Here is a 12,878-nt window from a genome sequence, read left to right on the forward strand (position 1 = left end):
AACCAGTTCACAAATCCTGTTGATTCTTCTGTTGCAAATTTTCTTGTATACAACCCTTCCCATTCCCAATGTCACCGCCCCAATCCAAACCTTTTGTTACCTCACACAGTCTCAGCCTCATTTCTGATCTCCCACCCTACTCTCCACTTTTTTCCTGTTTTCACTTTTTTTAAATGTTTATTTTTGAGGGGGGGGGGCAAGGCAGAGAGAGGGAAACAGAGGATATGAAGTGGGCACCGCACTGATGGCAGAGAGCCTGATGTGGGGCTCAAACCATGAACTATGAGATCATGACCTGAGCCGAAGTCCGACGCTTAACCAACTGAGCCACCCAGGTGCCCTTCCCTATTTCTACTTTAATCTTCCAATCCCACTTTGATGGCATTTCCTTTCACCATTTTTAAATTATTATCACTTTTTGCAAGTAGGCTTCGTGCCTAGTGCAGAGCCCATCACGGGGCTTGAACTCACAACCCTGAAATCAAGACCTGAGCTGAGATCAAGAGTTGGATGCTTAACCGACTGAACCACCCAGGTACCCCATCACCATCTTTAATGATTCCTTATGGCTAATCTTTTCATCCATTTATCAAGGTCCTCTCCAAACAGCATGTTCTAATTCTCTACTGTCATCTTCCACCACTCTCATTCATTCAAAACTATGGGGCATTTTAGTAAACAGTGAAAATACACAGTGGAGCGTGCTCCCTGTCTTTGAAAGGAGCAAAGGAAGAGATACATGGGCAAATAATGGCAATGCAACAAGTTCTAGAATAGATAAGCTTTCTTGCAATTCAAGATTGTTTTAGGAAATAAAACTACTAGTCACAGTTCTTAAACATTGGAAATTCACATAGGCTAATTTAAGTAGAACGAAATGTATCCTATATAGGGTGGCTCACAGAAGGGCTGATGATCCAGGCTGAGGCTAAGCAGCTACAGCCATGGTGGCCAGAATGATTCAGAAATGGTCCAGTGAGTCCACCATTGCTGCCATGGGGTTCTAGCCACCATAGCTAGAAAGTGACATGGGAAGGACTGGTACTGCTGCCAGGCTGCCCCTTGATATTGTTGCCACAGCTACCATCACCTACTACTGGAATGGATTCTCCTATCCCTATTTCTTTGCATCACTGATTTGAGTAGTCAGGGGTAGGTGCATCTGATTGGTCAAGCCTATACCATGTGCCGTCTCCCCAGCTGCAAGGGAGCCTGGAAAAACATGCATCTGGCATTTTCAGGTTTATATGGGGGAAATGGGCTTTGTCTCCAAGGCTCATTAAAGTTGGGATTCCCCAAACTTAAGGAATCTAGATGCTGAACAGCCAAAAAGGACAAATGTCTGCTACTACAACTTACAGATGAAGAATTTAAAAGGGTAATTGTTTCTGTAAAACTCTACAAAGTCTAGAGGCACCTGGGTGGCTCCATCAGTTAAGCATTGGACTTCAGCTCAGGTCATGATCTCATGGTTTGTAAGTTTGAGCCCCAGGTTGGGCTTTGTACTATCAGCACAGAGTCAGCTTGGGACTCCCTCTCTCTGTCTCTCTCCCTGTCTGCATGCACACACACTCTCTCAAAATAAATATTACAAAACAAACAAAAACTTTTAAAGTCTAGGAACAAGCCAGCCCTAGCACCCAACACATTACCTTTTGACACTGCCCCAACAAATTAAATAGCATGTAAAATATATTACACAGAATACAGAAATGACTGTATATAATCATTCTTACTTTTTTAAAATTTTAAAATTTTTATTTTTTAAGTTTGGAAGAGAGAGAAAGTGAAGGAAGAAGGGAGAAGGAGCAGGGAGGGTTAAGAGAGGGGGAGAGAGAGAATCCCCAGCAGGCTCTGCACTGTTAGCATGGAGCCAGATGCAGGGCTTGAATTCACCAACCATGAGATCACGACTTGAGCGGAAATCAAGAGTCGGACGCTTAACTGAGTCACCCAGGCGCTCCTTATTTTTTACTTTTAGAGAATACAGCACATGAGGAGGGAAAGGAGCAGAGGGAAAGAGAATCCCAAGCAGGCTCCATGCTCAGCTCAGAGCCCAACATAGGGCTTGATCTCATGACTGTGGGATCATGACCTGAGATGAAATCAGGAGTAGGACACCCAACCGACTGAGCCACCCAAGTGCCCCAATCATTCTTACCTTTAAAAAACATGGACTCTGATCTTCATTTAAGAATCAATATGCTAAAATATTGTACCAAAGGTAATGGCAATAAGAGTATTTCGGAGTCGGGCACAATGGAAACCATCTTCCGTATGCACCTCTAATAGCTCTTCATCTATATCCAGGTCAGATTCATGGAAAGGGAAAAGTTTCTTGAACACCTGAACATCCTGCCTACTAATTTTACAAAAAAATAAAGGATTAAAATGTTGGTCTTTTCTACTACTTTAGTGTCAAAAATCACACAGTAAGACACCTTTGCCTTCTTGCAACCAAAGTTGCTACATGATAGATCAGGAATGGTGCTGTGAAACTTGACACTAAGAATATAAAACTGCTTGACGTTAAATGTAAAATGACACATACCAGGTGAATATGTAGTAGAAACCTACTATGTGACTATAAACCTATTATGAGACAAGGTGTTATGGGAACATGTAATACAAAACTATTAAAGAAGTCTTCACAAAGGTGGTTTAAGGCAAGCCTTGTAAACTGAGTAGGTTGACAAAGTCTTTACCACTCCTCCCACTGAGAGGTGAAGTCCAATTCGCTTCCTCATAAATCTGGGCTGGCCTTAATGATTTGCTTAACCAACAGCACATGGCAGGTGGTGTTCTAGAACCCCAATGATTAGATCATAAGGCTTGCAGCATCTGCCTGGGAATCTTGGAACAATCTCTGAGAGTCCTGAGCATCCATGTAAGTCCATTAACGCTTAGACTGCTAAGCTGGAAAGACTACATGTCGGCACTGAGGTTTACAGTCCCAGCTAAGGCCAGCATTCCAATTGGTCATCCTTGTCTAAGTGCCAGACATGAATGAATGATGGGTTTAGACTCTCTAGACCAGCACATCTACCACTTGAGTACCAACAAATGATCTTTGTCAACACAAACAGCCATCCTTGCGAGCTCAGTCTTGCTCCAATTCCGGACCCACAAAATTGTGATACATTAGAAAAAAAAAAAAAGTTGCTATTTTAACCCACTAAGCTTTCAGGAAGTTTGTCATGCAACAATGCAGAACCAGGTCTTCAGGTATATAAGATATAAGTCGGTAAGAATATTCTACAAAAATTATTCTACACAAAACCAACATCCACTCTTATGCTCCAAATTGAACTCTATCATTTCTCATATGTACTTTGCCTGTCTGCCTCGCTGTACCTCCCACATGTTCTGATCTCCACAATCCCAAGTTCCAAACCCAAATAACTGCTTTTTTATAGACTTCAGTTTTCCCAGAAAAAGGGCACTTTCTCTTATGAACTTGTATACTGCCACCTCTCCAAAGATGCTTACTTAGTGCCAATTGTCCCAATTAACTGTGCCCCCTTTCACTCACAAAAGTGCCCCATTCTAGTCAATAGGTTATATGGTTACCCTGTGATTAACACACTGCTTTGAATTATTTTATAGAATTCTATCTCTTATTCCAAACTACATGATTACTTGAAAGTAAGTAGAGTTTATGCTTGAACAATGTGGAGTTAGGAGCACCAACCCCCCATGCAGTAAAAAAAAAAAAAACCTGTATAACTTTTGACTCCCCCAAAATGTGGCCTGTGGTTGGCCAGAAGCCTTACTGATAACATAAATATTCAACTAACACAATATTCTGTATGTTATATGCATTATAAAAAAATAAGCTAGAGGGGCACCTGACTGGCTCCGTGGGTAGAGCATGTGACTCTGCAACTCTTGATCTTGGGGTCGTGAGTTCAAGCCCCCCACTGGGCATAGAGCTCACTAAAAAAATAAGCTAGAGAAAAGGTTACTAAGAAAATCTGAAGGAAAATGCATTTACAGTACTGTAACTGTAAAAAACCCACATATAAGTGGACCCACACAATTCAAACCTGTGTTGTTCCAAGGGTCAATTGTACCCTGTCTTTCCTTCAATAAGTATCTACTGACTGCCTACAATGTGCCAGATACTATACAACGTGCTCTTGTGTATCTTCCACATTCCCCTGTGCTGTGTGTAATGGACGCTGTTGTGCCAGATCACTCACAGGCTGGACCCACTTGGGAACCGATGAGAATGAAGACTGCAACTTGGAAAAGGTTACCTCCAAACCTGCTATAGACCCAGGGGGGGAAAAACAGTGCAAAGAACCCCTGAGATAAAAAATACATGATAGGATTGGGATGCCTGGATGGCTCAGTTGGTTAAGTATCTGACTCGTGGTTTCAGCTCAGATCACGATCTCATGGTTCAGGAGTTCAAGCCCTGCATAGAGCTCCATGTTGACAGCATGGAGCCTGCTTGGGATCCTCTCTCTCTTTCTCCCTCTCTCTCTGCCTGTCTCTAGCTTATGTGCACGTGCTCTCTCTTTGAAATAAATATTTATTTTAAAAAAAGAAAAAAATTTTAAAAATACATGTATTTAGGGGCACCTGGGTGGCTCAGTCGATTCAGTGTCTGACTCTTGATTTCGGCTCAGGCTTAGGTCATGATCCCAGGGTCAAGGGATCAAATCCCACATCAGTCTCCACGCTTAGCATGGAGCTTAAGATTCTCTCTCTCTCTTTCTAAAATTAAAAAAAAAAAAAAAAAATACATGGTGTCAGAGTGGATGTAACTACTAGGGTCTCCCCTGTTTCTTACAAAGAAACACCCAAAGTCTGGGCCCTATGCAGAATAAGAAACAAACCAGGTCAGGAGAGCCCAGAACCTTGGCCCACTACCCAAGGTTTTTTCTCTGTTGGAAAAGAGATGGGGAGTGGTTATGTCAGTCCATGTCCGGGTCTTTTCACCTCATTTTCTTACCTCAACAGTTACATAACCTAGTTACTAATGTAGTATTTTTATTCTACTGACATTAGACCTACTTAATAATTCAAGGCAGCAACCTGGCCATGGCTAACCAGAAAGACGTTCAGTAAAAGCTTAATGAAAGAAGTCACTAGCACTATGTCACTAATGAAAGCCATGGAAAAATTTAACTAACTTACCTAGCTGGTAAAAGCTAATGGAAATAAAATGCTAAAAACCTAACTGATTTCTAGACTGTTCTTCCAACTCAACTATTACCTTTGCTAAATGTTTCTTTTATACCTCTGCTCTTAATCTATAAAAATCTTTTTCCCCCATAAGGCCTTAAACCTACTTAAGGTAACTCACTGTTAGCATGTAATGCTCCAATGTGAAATATTCTCAGAAAATGAATGGTTACCTATAAACTCTATAGTAACAGATTTCGTAAGAAGAAAAGGCTGTGATTTTATTTTCAGATTTTTGGAAATGGTTTTCAGAAAACAAATTACAAGGACACATAAAAAACTTGAAGTCATTCATTAACTATGAACTCTTAGCAGAAGAAGGGACTCTGAAGTATCTGAATTCCTCTCCTTCTGAAAGAAGAAATTACTTCTAAAATGTCCGTCCCTTATATAAATCTTTCCCAAGTTTGATGTACTTCACCTCATAAAAGGAACACAATTTTTAATCTTTTAAAACAAAAGAAATAAAACAGAGGAGGCAGGTCTCTCGTGTTACATGCTTTGACAGAAAGGTCACAATTTTGAAGCAGCTTTGCGATATGCAGAGCACAGTACTGGCTTCAAAAAAAAAAGAAAGTTCAAGGGGCGCCTGGCTGCTTCAGTCAGTTAAGGGTCCACTGATCTCAGCTCAGATCTTGATCTCAGGGTCATGAGTTCAAGCCCCACGTTGGGCTCCATGCTGGGCGTGAAGCCTACTTACAAAAAAAAAAGAAGTTAAAATGACCTGTGCACTTGCATTATCTAAATGTGAAGAGCTGCTGTCAGCTTCATCTATAAAAATTAGCAAGCTATGTTCATTCAAGTACCTTAATTAACTGTACTTCATATAATTTTATACCTGGGATGAGGCTGAGACAAAAACAAAACAAAACAAAAAACCCAGCTAGCACAGAGCTGTTAAAAAAAAAAAAAAAACTTTAAAATAATTGGTTATTGTGAGATGCAAATCAAATGGAAAGCCAGGATAACAAAACAAATTTCTAATTACATAAATAAGTTCTTACTATTCACTGAAAATTTCCACTATTGGAATATTCTGATAACAATAAAGAAACACATAAAAGGGGAACAGTGAGTAAACATGATTATTTGGTTCATTTCAGAAGGTCTGCTGGTCCAGCTGCCAGCCACTGGAGTCCCTGGGTTCTCAACGAAGTGTGACCAGTTCTTCTGACGAGGTAGGGTGAATGGCAACTGTGTTGTCAAAGTCAGCTTTTGTTGCTCCCATTTTCACTGCAACAGCAAAACCCTGCAGCATTTCATCACACCCGATTCCTTGCATATGGATCCCAACCACCTGGGGAAAAAAAATTTTCTTTAAAAAAAAAATGGAGGGAGGGGCGCCTGGGTGGCTCAGTTGGTTAAGCATCCAACTTTGGCTCAGATCATGATCTCACGGTTCATGGGTTTAAGCCCCACATTGGGCTCTGTGCTGACAGCTCAGAGCCTGGAGCCTGCTTTGGTTTCTGTGTCTCCTTCTCTCCCTGACCCTCCCCCACTTGTGCTCTCTGTCTCTTGAAAAAATAAATAAATGTTAAAAAAAATTTTTTTTAATTTTTTAATGTTTATTTATCTTTGGGGGGCAGGTGGCCAGAGAGAGGAGACACAGAATCTGAAGCAGGCTCCAGGCTCTGCACTGTCAGCACAGAAACCTGACATGGGGCTTGAACCCACAAACCGCGGGATCATGACCTGAACCAAAGACGGACACTTAACCAACTGAGCCACCCAGGCGCCCCCCAAAAAGAAAAATTCTTAACGTAAGTTTTTATTAGGTATACCAATCAATTATTTACTAGTCATGAGAGATAAGTGACATTTTAAAACCTCTAAAAAACTTGTATCTCCTATCTGGGTATGGTATAAGAAAGCCTGCCTGGTGCTATGCAGTCCTGCCTCAACATCCCTCCCTTGCCCACCCCACACAGCCCTCCCTCAAGCTGTCCGCGCTCTGGCCCCACCAGCTTTCCTTCTGTTCTGAGTATTCACCATGCCCTCTCCATTGCACAAGTTGTTCCTTCTGTCTGGACAATTTTTCCTCCCCTTCTTTAAGAGTGAAAGCCCATTCATTCTTCAGATACCTACACTTGCCTCCCCAACCAAGTAAAATTACTTTCACGTGATCTCTCCATATATGTCCATCATGACTCTATCACAATTACAATGCTCTATGTATTTGGGGACTAGAAAAATTACAGTCCATCTTCCCCGCAGATTTTAATCTCTAGACAGAGGGGACCTGCCTACATTTGCTTCCCACTCTTTCTATACGACCAAGCACGAAGATGGCCCCCAGGAGGCACTCGATCCATACCTACTGGATGACTGCATGAAGGACCATTAAGAGACATTTGTTTCACATCACATTTCCCAGTTTGGTTTCTCAATAATTTTAAACCTAGGTTAATGTTCACCTCCAGCAAATATTCTTAGCAAAGTTAGAATGTATAAAATTTAGGCACAAAAATATTTTGTTTAAAAGTAAATCAAGAATAGGGGCACCTGGGAGGCTCAGTCAGTTGAGTGTCCGACACTTGATTTCGGCTCAGGTCATGATCTCATGGTTTGTGGGTTTGAGCCCAATATCTGGCTCTGTGCTGACAGCTGGAGCCTGCTTGGAATTCTGTGTCCTTCTCTCTCTGCCCCTCCCCTGGCTTGCTCTCTGTATCTTTCTCAAAATAAATAAAAATAAACTGTGAAAAAATAAATTTATCTTACACTTACCAGTATTTCTGAGGTACCTATCTATTCTAGCCTATGGGTCAATGACAGTGGGCTATCTGTGGTGTTCAACCTTTCCCTCTTATGTTTTAAAAGCAGTGGATCCTGGGGCACCTGGGTGGCTCAGTTGAGTGCCTGACTTCAGCTCAGGTCATGATCTCGCAGTTCATGGGTTTAAGCCCCATGTTGGGCTTTGCGCTGATATCATAGAGCCTGCTTCGCATTCTCTGTCTCCCTCCCTCTCTCTCCCCTCCCCAGCCCCCACTCTCTCTCTCTCAGATAAAAGTGGGACTGCACCAGTTGAATCAGAGAAGGCTTACCTCTTTACTTGGTCTCCCCACTTCCCACCACACCAGAATACCCCCATCCCTGCCAGGCCTGAAGACATTCTTAAACTTACTGCATTTTTCCCATACCTTCTCCTCTTTGGTGGCACAAACCATTTTCATCACACATTTTGTTTTCCTTTTGGTAACTGCATGATACATTGGGGTAAAGGTGGTTGAATAGGTCTTCACATTTTCTTTTCCGTATTTATGAATGGCCTCATCTATAATGCACAGGGGGAAAAAAGCATCTGTCAAAAACTTAAGCAATTCCACCGAGTTACTGAAGAGAGAGATGGCCAGAAATATATAACCTGAATCAAATTAGGAGGAGATACTGAACAAAACTACAACAAGGGATATTCTACAACATAAATGTTGATGTCATGAAAGACAAAAGAAAGGCTAAGGAATTTTGTCTCTTGATTAAAGGAGGCCAAAGAGGTATGAAAACTGAATGCAATGCATCATCCTGGTCTGAATCCTGGCCTTGGGGGGAAAAAAAAACGTTAAAAATGACATTATTTGAGGGGCACCTGGCTGGCTCAGTGGGTGAAGTATGGGACTTTTGACCTCAGGGTTGTGTGTTTGAGCCCCACCGTAGGTGTAGAGATTACTTTAAAAAAAAAAAAATCTAAAAAAGAAAAAAAAAATGACATTATTTGAGATAACTGGCAAAATGTGAATAAGATCTAATACTGCATCAATTTATTTCTTTTTTAATACCTTTTTTGTAAACTTAAGTATAGTTGAGGTATATAACATTATGTTAGTTTCAGGTGTGAGACATACTAATTCAACAATTACAAACATTAGGAAATGCCCACCGTGATTAAGTGTAGTCACCATCTGTCACCATACGAGGTTATTATAATATTAATAACTATATTCCCTATGCTGTGCTTTTCATTTCCATGACTTATTTATTTTATAACTGGAGGTCTGTACCTCTTAATCCTCTTTACCTATTTTGCCTATCCCTCTACCCAATATTGTCTCAATTTAAATGTTATTATTTGAAAACTGTACTGTGCTTATGTAAAGGAAAGACCTTGTTCTTAGGAAATAGATACTGAAGCGTGTGTGTGTGTGTGTGTGTGTGTGTGTGTGTGTGACCATGTGTGTCTGTGTGTATGTGTAGAGAGAGAAAATATGGTAAAGCAAAAATGTTATGGGTATACAGGAGTCCTTTGTACTACAGTGTGTCCTATTACAGAGAAAATGTTCCAAGATCCCCAGTGGATGCCTGAAACCATGGATAATACCAAAGCCTATGTACAGAATTTTTTCCTATTCATACATACCTATGATAAAGTTTAACTTATACATTATGCACAGATTAATAACTGATAATAAAAATAGAACTACATCACACTGTAATAAAAGTTATTTGAATGCGCTCTCTCTCAAAATACCTTATCACACTGCACTCACCCCTCCTGTGAAGATGTGAGATGATAAAACGCCTCCGTAAGGAGATGAGTGAAGTGAATGATGTAGGCATTGAGACCTAGCGTTAGACGACTACTGACCTGACAAGAAGTCAGGAGGATCATCTCCTTCCAGACTGTAGTTGGCATGGGTAACTGAAACCACAGAAACTGAAGCCACGGATAAGGGGAACTATGATATTTTTGCAACTTTTCTTTAACTCTGAAGGTAGTTTGAAATAAAAAAGCTAAAAAAAGGCAAAGAGATCCACAGGGTGAGTTGTAGAAAAGGAATTATATTTTCCAAGTGTTAGTAGTTAAGGAGGAAATTGGAATTGTGATAAGAGGCAACCAAAAAGGAATGTAACTTAGGGGGGGAAGACAGATTTAGCCAGAAACTTCCCCCTGAAGTTAGGGGGAAGGAAAGAAACTATAAATCACCTTCATTTTTAAATACCTACCTTCTGTGAGTCCCACTGTTCCAATAGGGGGGTGGCTGAAGACAACGGTAGGGATGTTGTCATAGTCTAGTTTGGAATCTTTTTTGCATTCAAAAAGTCTATGGGCAAGTTTTCGGCCAGCAGCTATGGCAACTGTAAAGATATTTTTAAAACCGTGTTTCAGTTTATTGTTCATTTTAAAACAGCAGAATTGTTCTACTAACCATTTATTCATCTGGCTTAACATACTACTTCTGACAAAGTTTTATGCCAGTGTTCATGATAAGATCTAGCTCAATATGAAGGCCTATCAATGACTTAGTTAACAATTCAAAACTACCAGCTTATATGAATTCTGTACACTCTACTAAGGCAAAAAAAAAAGGGAGGGGACACACTAGTTCCCAATCTGGCAGTCACCTACTTTATTAGTATATTAGCTTTTTAATACAATATGAAGCAAACTACATCAGTTTTGAGCAACTGCAGTTTTACTTTATAATCATATTCATTTCACAGTAAGGTGTTTTTGTTTTCGTTTTTTTAATTCTCTAGAAGGCCCCGCAACCTCAGCCTCTCTATCAGGAACATTGTGGCTCCTCATCCCTGGCTGGTCCTGATGCATTAGGGGTGAGCTCTGGTTTGCAAGGATAAAGACCACATTTCTGGATGGTGAATGACCCCCCCTCTTTCCCACTCTCCCTTGCTGTCCAAGGGGAGTCCTGGGCTCATGTGAGTCTGATGTTCATGGTCTCAGACAATCACCCATTACATGCTCAGTCGTACTATTACCGACTTGACACAGTAAGATGTTTTTTAATTAAAAAAATTTTTGTTAATGTTTCTTTAATTTTGAGAGAGGAGACAGAGTGTGAGCAGGCGAGGGGCAGAGAGAGAGGAAGATAGAATCTGAAGCAGGTTCCAGGCTCTGAGCTGTCAGCACAGAGCCCGACGTGGGGCTCGACCTCACAAACCGTTAGATCATGATCTGAGTCGAAGTCAGATGCTCAACCGACTGAGCCACCCAGGCACCCCTTAAGTTTATTTTAAAAATTATTTTTACTTCTAGGGTGCCTGGGTGGCTCGGTCAGTTGAGCGTCCCAACTCTCTGTTTTGGCTCAGATCATGATCCCAGGGTCATGGGATCAAGCCCCGCACTGAGCGTGGAACCTGCTTAATAGTCTCTCTCTTTTTCCATCTACCCCTCTCATGTTCTCTCTCTAAAAAAAATTTTTTTAAATTATTTTTGCTTCTGACTTAAGTTTATTCCCCTTAGCCTGTTTTTATCTCTATATTTAGAAAAAAATGCCTGCATTCAGTAAAAGCATCAGTTATTAATATTGCTGATTTCAAATTGAGTTTTTTTTCCAAAATAAGATATCAGTCGGATACATAAGAAATTCTCTTCACTTTGACATAATTTTTGACTATTAGATTATGTTATCAAGTTTTTGAAACTTTGCTTGTTATTTTGCTTTTGTTAAGAGAACTTCCTAAAAGGGCTAAAAGGCTTTGGGTATTAGATTGGGATAAATCTCTATTCTGAGGAAAGAGCCCGGGCCATTTTGGAAAGGCTGGTAAGGTACCACAGGGGCACAAGGGGTACAGAGTGAAAGCAGGCGCTTATAAAGGTGGGACAAAGAGCTTGAAATGGTGCCAGTTAACTCAGAAAGTAAACTGAGGTATGGGATTGGGGGAGGTGAGTCAATCTTGGTCACATCAAGACTAAACAATTCGGGTTCCTGGCTGGCTCAGTCAGTAGAGCACATGACTCTTACTCAATCTCAGGGTCAAGAATTCAAGCTCCATGTTGGGCATGGAAGCTACTTAAAAAAATAAATAAAAACCTTTAAAAAGAAAGACTAAGTAATCATATAAGAATGTCACTCTAAATTACTTATTCCCAAAGCCACTTTCTTCCACTGTCACCACATGTAACTCAGATCCTAACTTAAGCACTTTTCAGAGGGTGGTCACATCATCTCTGTAACAATTTCAGACTTCACTAAGCACTTTTAAAGTCTTTTAAGGAAAAATGAATATTATTCAGAAAACATAAGGTACCAAACTATTTCAGTACATTCTTATTATTTTGACAACATTAAGACACTCACCATCCTGGGGTGCCTGGGTGGCTCAGTCAGTTAATCATCTGACTCTGGCTTTCAGCTCAGGTCACGATCTCACAGTTTGTGAGTTTGAGCCCCATGTCGGGCTTGTGCTGAGAGTGTGGAGCCTGCTTGGGCTTCTCTTTCTGCCCTTCCCCTGCTCACTCACTCTCTCTCAAAAATAAAAAACAAACTTAAAAAAAAGACACTTTGGGGCGCCTAGATGGCTCAGTTGGTTGAGCATCCAACTTGGGTTCAGGTCATGATCTCACTGTTCGTGAGTTCGAGTCCTGCATTGGGCTCTGTGCTCACAGCTTGGAGCCTGCAGCCTGCTTTGGATTCTGTGTCTCCCTCTCTCTCTGCTCCTCCCCTGCTTGCACTCTGTCTCTCCAAAAATAAATAAAACGTTAAAAAAAAATTTTTTTTTTTTAAAAAGACACTTTGCTTAAGCTGATTTGACTGTTATATAAACAGTTTTATATTGACACACAGAGCCTCTCTTACCCAAGAAAAGAGGAAACAATACCTGGAGTGAGAAGAGCTTTTCCACACACATCTCCAACTGCATAGACACCTTTTACGCTGGTATTCTGGAATTCATCTACTATGATGTGCCCTTTATCATCAGTTTGAATCCCCTAAAACATTGAAAAGATATCA

At 40.8% G+C, this 12,878-nt stretch overlaps 1 protein-coding gene across 1 annotated transcript in view; it reads right to left on the reverse strand.

Annotated features, from left to right (window-relative positions):
• Window positions 1-5,388: 5,388 nt before the first annotated feature.
• GSR (glutathione-disulfide reductase) overlaps window positions 5,389-12,878 on the reverse strand; it is a 45,067-nt gene continuing 37,577 nt past the window's right edge. The window contains exons 10-13 of the mRNA XM_019466835.2: window positions 12,745-12,856; window positions 10,132-10,263; window positions 8,331-8,464; window positions 5,389-6,490 (exon numbers count right to left, since the gene is read on the reverse strand). Coding sequence (XP_019322380.1) covers window positions 6,341-6,490; window positions 8,331-8,464; window positions 10,132-10,263; window positions 12,745-12,856 — 528 coding nt within the window. The 3' untranslated portion in view covers window positions 5,389-6,340. The remainder of the gene's footprint in view (window positions 6,491-8,330; window positions 8,465-10,131; window positions 10,264-12,744; window positions 12,857-12,878) is intronic.

Source organism: Panthera pardus, unplaced genomic scaffold (genome assembly GCF_024362965.1).
Source record: "Panthera pardus isolate Hobbes unplaced genomic scaffold, ASM2436296v1 HiC_scaffold_13, whole genome shotgun sequence".
Lineage (NCBI taxonomy): Eukaryota > Metazoa > Chordata > Mammalia > Carnivora > Felidae > Panthera > Panthera pardus.